This window comes from Suncus etruscus, chromosome 2, assembly GCF_024139225.1.
Source record: "Suncus etruscus isolate mSunEtr1 chromosome 2, mSunEtr1.pri.cur, whole genome shotgun sequence".
Lineage (NCBI taxonomy): Eukaryota > Metazoa > Chordata > Mammalia > Eulipotyphla > Soricidae > Suncus > Suncus etruscus.
The window spans coordinates 104679891-104692076 of NC_064849.1; the positions used below are offsets into that span (position 1 = coordinate 104679891).

The 12186-nt window shown below is 35.7% G+C and overlaps 1 protein-coding gene across 1 annotated transcript in view; it reads right to left on the reverse strand.

The window, feature by feature from the left end:
* The window catches only part of OXCT1 (3-oxoacid CoA-transferase 1), a 138799-nt gene that overhangs the window by 25474 nt on the left and 101139 nt on the right, over window positions 1–12186 (reverse strand). The window contains exon 14 of the mRNA XM_049767688.1: window positions 1186–1275. Coding sequence (XP_049623645.1) covers window positions 1186–1275 — 90 coding nt within the window. The remainder of the gene's footprint in view (window positions 1–1185; window positions 1276–12186) is intronic.

The window sequence follows — 12186 nt, forward strand, 5'->3', positions numbered from 1 at the left end:
AAAGACTTGAATGCCTTGGTCTTTCAATTAGAGTTAGCTGCACTTCTATTGTTCCCTATTTGTGTATCATTGCTCACTTCTCACTTTTACTAACTAATTTATGATCATTTCATGTTTTTATAGCAATCATAGCTACACTACTTCATGATATATATTACTCTATAATAGAAGTCTCCTCTGGGAAGCAAGTCTGATGTAAAAATCTTCCAGAGTTCTAAGCTCTCCTACTAATGTTATCACAAAATTAAAACATGTCACTTCCACTCAAATTAGCAGAAGTCAGGGAAGAATAGGTAGACTATGTCTAAAAACTATGAATTATTAAAAGAAAAGAATGAGTAAAGAGCATAGAAAAAGGGACCATCTAGTATCAAAATTGCAAATCAGCAGCAGCCTGTGGATTCAGTATAGGAAAGTTATTAATAAGCTTTGTTAGTTCAAAGACAATGGATTGGGAACAAGAAAATTATACTGTGAGTTCTGTTAGCTAGAAAACTAGAAATCAAAGAAAAAAATTGATCTCAGTTCCATGAATATACAGCTTCTATTTAATAACCTCTCTGAAGTAATTTCTAAAGCCATAATACATTCCCACTTGAAGTTCATGGATTTATATATGCAAGAACACACAGAACATACATAATAAGCTAAAAAATAGAAGCTAGCATTGTATTGATGTATATATATAACATATATGTATTCTTGTATTTTTTCATTCATATATTCATATATATATTTCATTCATTTTTATTCATATATGTATTCAACATTATTACCATCTTCATTACTATAAGTCAATTATCACTGTCATCAATTAGCTTTATCCAAAATATTCTTTATTATTGAGATTACATGGCTACATTGGTGTTAATGCTTAAGCTTTTAGTGTATAAAGTTACTGTACCTCTAACTACTTCCAAAGTGTCCAAGGGTTTCCATCAGTTTTCCTTCCCTGCCCCAATTCCACATCTCTCCATTCACAAAGTTAGTGACCTCAGCTGTTTTGTCAGAGATCAAGTTGGCCTTTTTTCTAGTTTTGGTGATAATGAAATCCTAGCAGTGCTGAGGACATAATAGGCAATAAATATTTAAATATTTATAAACAACAATAATCATAGTCATGTGACCTGTAATAGCACACTTTGGTATATTATGCTTCCCGAAATAGTAAGCAGTAAGCATTACCTTTGCGGAGTGCTCCATGGTGACCACCACTCTGGTTTTTGCACTGGACACTAGATCCATGGCACCTCCCATTCCTTTTACCATCTTCCCCTATAAAGTTGAATCAGAAAACACAAAATTAATTCTCTACCTTTCACTGCTTCAGTACTGGAAAGAATAAAATAAATTATCAGGAGTAAGTCTGTAGAACTATCAATGAGAAAAACAGAGACCATAACTGTTTAAACCTGAAACCTTAATAACTTTATAACTTGTAACTTTAATATTCCATTCATTATTATTTATGGTTGAAGATAAATTTAGGATAATTACTACAATGTTACTTTTATTAAATGTGGCTAACATTAATTTGTTCATAATATATTAGCAACAGGATCAGAGTGATAGCACAGTGGTAGGGCGTTTGCCTTGCAAGTAGCCAACTTGGGATGAGCCCAGGTTCAATTCCCGGCATCCCATATGGTACCCTGAGCCTGGCAGGAGCACTTTCTAAGCATCTAACCAGGAGTAACCCTTGAGCACCACCAGGTGTGGCCCAATAACTAAGCAACCAACCAAACAAACAAAAAACTCACCATATTATATTAGCAATATGACAATAAATGGGCAAGAAAAATATTATGAGCCTTTCCAGAATTCTAGCACAATAATAAGGAACTAAAATATATGCACTCCTAATATTCATTTATTTCCTTTGAAATCAGTCCCACAAAATCATGAAATGAAAAATTAAAATGCCATTAGGTAGTAGGCTGAAACACTAATGGTGTTTCCTTAGTAATGATCAATATTAAAGGTGGATCTATCTTACTGAAATGGTGTTTTATTGCTCTTAGGAAAACAAAACAAACAAACAAACAAATATATATATAAAATTCCTGTTCATCAAAAACGACTAAAACAGAGTCCAGGATCCCTTACTATTCTATTTTTTGCTCATCTACCTATCTCTTCATTCAGTAAGCTTGCACTATCAATTTCTCTGTACCATACACTTTAATTCCAACCATACAGCCTGTCTCTCCTGGTTACAGAGTCTTAGAAAAGGCAAAGTGTTTGCAGAGATGATAAAATGAATTCTTACTCAAGTATATCAATGAAAAATGTCTTCTAATATGGAAACTTCCTTAAAAGTGTGTTTCTGTTTTAAATCTGTCCTCTTGCTGATTGAAAAGTAGGCTCTTACAGGGCTTCTTTACCCCTAATTTCATAGCTATAAGAAGATACACTCATGTCTGGCTTTAAAGCACCATCTTGAACCCCCTAATTCAAAAATATATCTGATAGGCCATGAGCATGAATTTGATGTACACAGTACAAGGAAAAGGAGTAAGCAGCCTGAAGCCTGTTTTTATACATGGTGATGGCAGCTGGTATGAGCAGAATGACTAAGGGATGAGAGAGAAGGCACCATGGCAGGGGGGATGAAAAAGTTATGGAAGGTAAAAATGTGCTTGTCTTCAGAAAAAGAGCCTGAAATGAAGCAGCATGTCAATGTGGAAATAAAAAATTTACACATGAATAAGTCATTCCTTCATCCTAGGCCAACTGAACTTGTAATACATTGGTCACTGGGTCATAATATTGCTGTAGAGAATACTGATATCTTTGAGGTCAAAATACAGATAAGACAGAGATGGAAGCAATGAATGTGTATAATAAATTCCCAAAACAAAGAAATTTGAGACTTTTATAGTATTAAAAGACCCCATGAAAATAAACTTATAGAAAGTTTCCCCCCATTTTATATGGAAACTTGAAAGTCAGGCTCACCATCCACAAGCAGTCCCTGGGCGGACTCCAGGAGTGTAGATGAACCAAAGTTAAGCAAGCATGTGAAAAAGTCCAGAAAATGAAAACAAAGTTCCTTCACTTCTAACATAAGAAAGGAAAACCTTGTCCTTAATGACAATGAGCATAGGTAATACTTAGGACTACTTCTAACTGAAAATTCATTCAAGTTAGATACTGTTATTTACATTTGGGATTTGGGGTCCTTTCAAGAAGTACTCAGGAGGCTCAAGACCTCTCTTTGTTCTTGGTCAGCTGGGCTAATGGTTCAATGTAAAGGCACAAGGATGTGGTGCTGCACATGCCCTGCAGTGCTAGAGGTTACCCATGCCATCCTAGGCCATCCTGTTAGCCCCTAGGGCTGCAATGGCACTGTTCTAGGGACTACATGATGTTAGGAAACAAACTAGTGTAGGCCATATACATAGCATGTAATTTAATCACTGATCCTATATTTAAACACTTTAAATCATTACCAATTATTCAAGAAATGTTTACAGAGCACCTTCTGGGTACCAGACACTGCTGGGGAAAAAATATCTTCAAGCAATTCATTCACTAAATTCCTATTATGAGCTTAGCACTAGAGTAGATACTGGATATGATCAAACAGATTGCCTTTCCTTCTTAACCTCACTCTCTGGAGGAAGGATCATAGACACAAATAATTAAGATGACTTATAAGGAACTTTTTCCCTTAAAAAGAAAGTCATCCCATCTCTCCTCCATCCCCAAGGTAGAAAAGAACCCCTTACTCCTGTCCTTGCACTATTCAGCATGTAATTCTTTTACAATGACATTCAACTTCATCTTCCTTTTCCTGCTTTCCTTTTCCACCTCTTCCTCTTCTGAATTGTATATTCTAGATGCTAGAATGAGTAACTGAAAAGATTAAACCAGTATAGGTGTACAAGAACTCAATAAGGCAATACCTAATGATGCCTCGGGAATGAGAGAAAGAGGTTGTGGGAATTTCTACAGTTATTTCACAAGGGAAGAGAATGGCAGAATCACCTAAACAAATAGCATTTTATCAAGTTAACAGAAAAACCTTCAAACAGTTAGCTTTCTCTCTCTTTTTTTTCTTCCTCAATATTCATTGTACTGAAAAAAAATAAAATACTACCTTCCATTTCATTCCCAAATGATTTCTTAAACAGAATCAGTAACCAAAGAAAACCATTTCATTCTATCTTTACCAGTAGCAAAAAAATAAAAAAAAAAAAATTGGGGTGGGGATAGGGTTAGGGGATATTTATTTATTTATTTTGTCTTCATTATACTAGGGGAAAAAGACACCAAATTACTACTTTCTATTTTAATTTTCAAATGACTTCTGAAATAGAATAAGTCACCAGAGGAAATATTTTATCTTTACCAGCAGCAAAAATCATGGAGTTGGGGTTGGGGTTTGTTTATAAAAGATATCCTCTTCAATGCAAAATGGGAAATCCCTCAGCCCCTCAGCCCCATGTAACAGACACTATTTCATAGCTGAACACTTGCATTTCTCAGTCCTCTGCAGTTAGGAGTGCACATATTCTAATTTTAGCAATGGAAGAGAGGCTAAGAGATCTATGAATCTGTGATGCATAAAAACTTGTTTGCATGGTTTTATGGGCAGGAACCCAAGATGATGCACACAAATCAATCCTCTATGCTCTTTTGCCATGAGCAATCTCAACAATACCATCCAAGATAATCTTAAGTGCATAGTTCAAGTCATTTAGAAGATGATTTTGCTTCCCTCGTTTAAGTGACTATGTCTAGCAGAGTCCACTTACTTGAAAGCACTTTGTTCAATCTGAGTGCAAAAACAGTACCAAGTAATAAAACTGAGATACTTGGTTGTTACAGTAGTTAGTGTCACTAATATTATGACCTGGTACACAAATGACCTACGACCAACCAACTGCCGAAACCAATCATATACCAGAGGGGGGACATACACAGGATTCTTAAAGGGATACTTTACTGCTTCTCCTTGTGAGAGGACTCGATGCTTGATCCTATACCCCATTACTGGGAAATTTACTTCCTATCCAAATGGCCAGCACACCGTTGGGCATTTTAGAGAGAACAGGTACAAACTCCACTCCCTTTTTTTATCTCCCTTTTCCAATTTCAACTTGCTGTTTGATATATAAAGCAAGATGATAAATTGAGATTTTGTAAATGTGTTAAAAATAAATCTAAATAAGTCACAAGGAAGGAAAGTTAAGCCTGGAGAAAAATAGGCCTGGAATGAGAAGAGAATCTAGGCCTGATTGAAGTCCTGGGCCAGGGGAGTCACAAGGGTGACTTCCTTTAAAGTCTCATCAGCAAGCACACATTTCCTGAATGATGCCACTTTAGTTTTAAAATGCATTCAGGCCAGCATAATGGTGAGATGATTGTTGGACACTCATTTCAGATGCAGCTCATATTTTTTTTCTGTTAAGAACTGACCCTGAACATCATCAAGTTTGGGAAAAATACCATTGGAAAATGAGCTAGAGATGCTACATACTTGCTTATGATAGTTACACAGTAATCTTTCTAAAAAGATATTAGTTCTAATATTCTCAATTCATAAGTATTTATTCAGAGCCCGTCAAATAACATGTACCAAGAGAGGTACTGTGAATAAAACACTAATATAGCTATTTACACTTTTTTTCAAGATGACACACTTAAATTATAAAAAACAAGTTTTCTAAGCTTCATTTCATCTTCTATCAGAATTTTAAGAGAAATAAAATTCTGCTCTAAATTCAATAAATTTTTAAAAAATTCTATGCATCAAAATAAAATATCAAATTGCATTCCAAAAGAAATACCATTTCAAGCTCTAAGCATGAACTTCCGTAATATTTCCAAGATTTTACAAAAAAGCTAAAACAAATTCATTTAAACAGTTCAGAAAAATTGTTATTTAAGATAAAATATAAAACACACTGAAAATTATTCAGGGCATTATCTTTATTATTAATATATAAAAAAGTCATGACTTAAATCCAAATTTGATACTTCTAAATGTTCAGCCTCAAGTGAGAAACAATGCATAATATATAGAAACAGTTTTTAGGGCACCCTAACTAAAGCAATCTGCACAACTAGAAATATGAGTCAACTGGAAAAATAAAAGAAAAGAGTGCTGTGGGAGATTTATTAATAAAACCAGGGCTTGTGACTCCATATTAAAAACAAGAACACTAAGTACTGACTTAATCCAAACATAAGCCCCTTTATTTTTGTCTCACTTCCCCATTATTAAAATTGCTCTAGGAAAGAAAAAGGCCCTTAATATGCTCCCAGCTAAAGAACAGCAAACAGGGAAACAAAGAAATGTACTAATGTCACCTATTTAAACAGAAAGACATGAGCTAGAATTCTCCTTATAATGGAATAAGAAAATATTTACAATTTCCAGGGACTAGAAAATAGGACAGTGTGGGGGGCGCTTGTCTTGTATACAGCTGACTTAGGTTCAATCCCCGATATCCCATATGGTCCCTCAAGTACAGCCAGAAGTAAATCCTCAGTGCAGTTGGGAGTAATCACTAAGCACTACTAGGTGTGGTACAAAAATAAACCAACAAATTTACAATTTGTCTTAGTTTAGTAAAGGCATAACAATGTTATAGCAGAATATTTCTCTTCACTGCACTACATTTGTCTGCAGAACCAAGGGTAATAAAATGGCGGTTTCCATTCAAAGACTAATTGCATTTCCCAGGACAGATGAAGAGCTTCTGTAAACCAAATAATAATGCAACTAGAAATATAATTATAGTCTCTATTGCTAAGTAAGTTAAAATTCTAGAAAATGTCAGTCATCATCAATTGTAATATGGGCTGAAAAGAAAAGCATGTCAAGACAGCAATACTTTTATAAACTTTGATTTTCTGCTCTCACATTTTTGTCATCTAAGGGAATCAAGAATGTCACTTGCTATGATTTCACCCACTCTGGGGCTCCCTTTTATTCATTCCTCAAGACACAAATATCTGATTCATGACTTGACTATGCCCTTGAAGAGAGCTATAAAACAGGTTTAAAATGCTAACATCTGGTTCAGTAGAAATCTTCTGAGTTAACCTGAAGACTCCTGAAAGATTCTATTGCATTTTATGTAGTTTCCACAGACTCACACCTTATGGGCTTCCATTCATGAGAAATGTGATCTCAAAATCCCCTACCCAGAAAAAGCCTTCTGCATTCCTCACAATCACCAGAATCTAGAAACAACCCAAGTGCCAAGAACAGATGACTGGATACAGAAATTATGATACATCTACACAATGGAATACTATGCAACTGTCAGGAAAAATAGGGTCATGAAGTTTGCTTATACATGGATGGTATAAGTATTATGCTCAGCAAAATGAGTCAGAGGGAGAGATAGACAGAATGAACACACTCATTCATGGGATGTACAAAAAAGTATGGTAATAATATCCAAAACAATAAAGATGAGGGTAAGGAGGGCCAGTCCATGGTAAGAAGCTTGCTTTTTATTTGCAATTGCAGTGGGTGGGGGAGTACAGTTAAAGGCAGAAAAGGGACTACTATGGCAGTAGTTGGAAATCTCTCTGACTAAAATTGAGTACTGGAATATAACAGGATAGCCAATCAGAAACAATTGCAAATCATTGTCTAAAAGAAAAAATGGAAGAGAAAGTGAGAGAGATAAAATATGTTTGCCATCTACTGGGGCCATAGCAATGGCACAAGCAGTAAGGCATCAGCCTTTCTGCCTTACCCCCCATGCTAGCCTAGGAAGGACCGAAGTTTGATTCTCTGCCCTCCCCCACCCCCGGCATCCCATATGGTCCCTCAAGCCAGGAGCGATTTCTGAGCACATAGCCAGGAGTAACCCCTGAGTGTCACTGGGTGTGGCCCAAAAACCAAAATAAAAAAACAACAAAACAAAACATACACCAAAAAAATATGTCTGCCATAGAGGCAGGGGTTGAGGGAGATTGGGGACATCGGTAGCATGAAATGTGCACCAGTGAAGTGTGTTGTATGTTGTCCAACTCAGACTCAATCATGGACAACTTTGTAACTGTATATCTCATGATGATTCAATTAAAAGAATTTATTACTTAGTAAAAATAAATAAGAGCAAAACTAAAAAAATACTTACAAAAATAAAAGGCAAATCCTCACCCTTAAAAAAAAAAACTCTCTGCTCATAGCACAATACATAACCCTGATTCTCCTAATTCTTGAGGATACCACGCTCCTTCCTCACATCCTTCGCTCCATTAAAGTTGTGTTGAAGAAGTGAGAATCTTTGTTCTTGACCCACTGTCTCAGTCTCTGTTCTTCAAGGGTAACTCACCTTCTCTCTTTAGAGAAACTGACCATTTTCTCTGACTCTAATGCTGCATTTCTAGCTCAATTCCTTCCTCTGAATTTCAAAATATCCAGAATTATACCACTTAGTTTCCTGTGGGGCAATCAGTGAGTTCAGTCCCAAATTGCTTCCTTCTGTTCCAATGCAGAGTGTTGGCCTGAGATTTTCAGCCTTCGCTGGAATTAGCGTTGGTCATGTGAATAGACTTGTGTCCAATCAAAAGTGGGTGAAAGTGATAAATGATACTTCTGGAGCTGGATCTTGAAAACCCTACAAAAACAATATTATTTGTGTCCTTTCCATTCCTGCAAGAAACAATCTGGAAACAGTGGGTTTCAGGAATGGAAGGAATCAGAATGCCTGAGTGACTATACAAAGGAGAGAGGTAATGCTGTGACATCCTAATCCCTATCTCCCCACCTTTCACATCATGTTGCCATTTCAGAAAAATAGTAAGTTGCTTCTATATGGCTTATGGCCTCACACTGTGTCAACAGTGCCACTGTTGGTTTATTTGGGGTACAGCAGCACTTCCTTTATGTATCAAGTCGCAATGGCTCTCCCAGGAACTGTCCAATATGCCTCTGTCCTGCCCCATAAATAAGATGTGATGGGTGGGTACTTACACAGCAATCCTTGCAACATCCCCACTTCAGATTTTACCACATCATCCAATCACAAAGATGGCTGAAGTTTTGGCAGTTAGTGACAGGATAATACAACTATCCAGGTTTGTGAGATAATATAGGGATTAAGGTACTTGCTCACTGCCAATTCAGTTTCAGTCACCAACAACAGATAAAGAGTTTTCTAAGTACTGCCAAAAATAATGATTTCTGAGTATAGAATCATGTGTAAGTCTGAACACTGCTGGCTGTGACCCAATATTTAAAAAATTGCTTTAAGTGAAAGATATAGCAAAAATGGTACTCCTTCTAAAACCAACTGTATCTCTAAGCAGCAACTTAAAACACAACTGTATATCTCCAAGATCCTAGTCAACTACGATACCCAATTGTTTTGATGGAGACTCTATTTTGATCATGACTGCTGTGTCTTGTCCACCTGGCTAAGATCACCTATCACAGGTGGACAGCATAGCCTTGCTTTTTAGGTTCTAAACCCTTTAACTTATTTTTTTTTTGTACATCTCCACTCAGTAAAGAGAATTAATTCATTAAAAGATAAACTGGACCATCCCACTTACGTGGGTTAGAAAATGTCACAAATGAATAAGACTAATTCCTGAAGAACTCCAACAGGAAAAATGAATTCTGTTCCTACCTATTAATTATACTAATTCTTGCATTTTGTAAATGTATAAATACCTTTCAATAGTGTCTTCCAATCATTTCTGAATCTCCCCTGTTACTTTATCTTTTAAGGATAACTGGATACAAATCTCCCCCAAATAAGTTTTTTAACCTATTTCAGTATTTGTAAAAATTCTGCTGTTCTGAGAACATGAAATAAGGAGTGAAATAAGTGGGCTGACAGTGACACAGGGACATGAGGTGAGGCTCATAGGTAAATGGTGGTGATGAGGTAAGAAAACTGTACGTCAAGATCACAAGTGTCCTTAACTATAACTAAATAAACTTAAAAACAGAAGAATTAGAATTCCAATATGAGGAGGAGGAATCTTCTAGAATTAAGATTCTAATTAGAATCTTCTAATTCATTCTCAGTGAAGAGAAGCCATTTTACCTTCATGCACTTTCATTCCAAGCACAAATTTCATAAAGGGGAAATCACATCCCAATGCAAAGATCTGTGGCATAGCCTAGTGCACAGGGCTCTGCAGTCTAAATCTCACAAGGTGGGTCATACTCAGTTTATGTAATTCCTCAGACCTCAACAGGACCTCAAATCTGAATCTCTATGGAATGAGTGGTGACCCTTGGTTTTTCTAACCCCCAAACTAGCATATGCTTTCTGAGCAAACCAAGAGTGAGATCTGCCTTCACATAGAGAAGAAACACAGTCCCCAAGTTACAGCAGAGTTTTTACAAGGGGAAGAAACATTGGATGGCTTATGGGTTATGAGTTTGTCATGAATGTTCGAAGCTATTTACACCTTTTCAGGAAGTACTTAGCAGTTACTACAATGGGTCCTCAAGTGAATCTAGAGGAGATGATGAGAATAAACAGAAAACTTGGCAATAGCATAAAATCAAAGTAGTTTCATAGTATTCAACCTAAATCTGTCATATTTCTTAACAAGACCCCTTCTTTTTGTATGTGTCCTAAGCATGTTCTTTAATTATTCTTCTTCCATGGAATTTTTGTTTTACTACTGAACTACCTTCTACATTGGATTATTTTGGAAGGTGGGGGTGTTTTTTTCTACCATGGAAAAAACATTGGTAATGGTGATAATTTTGATGTATCCTGTAATAATGTTTTTTTCCCGTCACTATGTCTGTGAAAATTCCAACCAGCTGTCAGAGATGGCAATGTAATTACAATAATTCTGTAATTGTGCTCTTTTGAGCTTTGCAGACAGTGGGAGGAGGTGATAGAAGCAAGTGATCATCTGCCCTGAGATTAAGTTCTCTTCTGCTTTATCTCAATCAACCCACAACCCCTTTGAGGAATCTAAAAACAAGATTTTTAAGAATGGCTAGTTCAATTTTCCAAAAAAAAAAAAAAAAATCAGTCAGTAATAATTTTATAGGCCATGTGAATTAATGGTTGAAGGAATGGATATATTTTAATTTATATAGATACAGAAAAGAGGTTCATTCTTACCTTTCTATTTGTATTCTGCCATTTTGTTGTGATTATCTGGCAATCTCCTAAAAAAGTCACTTGAGCCTTAAAAAAATTCTATGTGACAGTCGGAGTGGTGGCACAGGTGGTAGGACATTTGCTTTGCACACGCTAACCGAAGTTTGATTTGCAGGTATCCCATATGGTCCCCCAAGCCAGGAGCGATTTCTGAGTATATAGCCAGGAGTAACCGCTGAGAGTCACTGAGTATGGCCCAAAAACCAAGAAAAAACATTCTATGTGATAGTAAAGGGAATCTGTTTCTGAATCAATTGTAAGAAATAGCTGTATTTTTAGGTCACATGTGGGAAAGTAATGTAAACATATTTCTCTCAGTGATACCATGAAGAAGTTGTAAATACAAAAAATAACTGTCAATGGGTTTTAAAATAATGTAAATTATTCTTGACATATTATATACCAAGTCAGAATATATATTGCTTAGCTGAATAAATTTAATAAATTCCATCAAATAGCTTATTTATTAAGCATAATAATACTTAACAGTTTCAAAACAAAACAAAACAAATGCCCTTATCTCTATCCTGGAGCACTTGTTCTAGAGCTTCCCCTGGATTTCTTATGTAGAAGTCTGAGAAAACAAGATGAACTTACTTAGTCAAATTGATTATTGTTTTTGTGTCTGCAAAACTTACCAATATACTCTATATTAAAAAAATGAGTAACTTTTCAAAAACAGTTAAGATCACGTTTCTCCTGTTAACCATTTTGTAAATCCAGAGAGAGCTAAGTTAGTGTGATTTTGTACAAGGATGGTTCCAAAGTGCTTCATTTGTAACCAGAAAGAAACTTAGTGACATCCTAATTGCACCATTTAAAAAGAAAATACAGAAGATTCATGCCTATAACTAGCCACTTAACAAATGCATATTCATTTTCTACACAAAATAATTTCCTAACATTCTATTTTAAGTGCACAGATTTTTTTGTCTATACTTGGAGAGATGAGACTTCATAAGTGAACTAAATAGATACAAAAAGCTCTCCCTGATAAAAAGAGAAAACACAATAAGTTAAATAAATTATCTGAAGTTGGAGAATAAGATAGAACATTAATTAGAGAAAGTCTTTT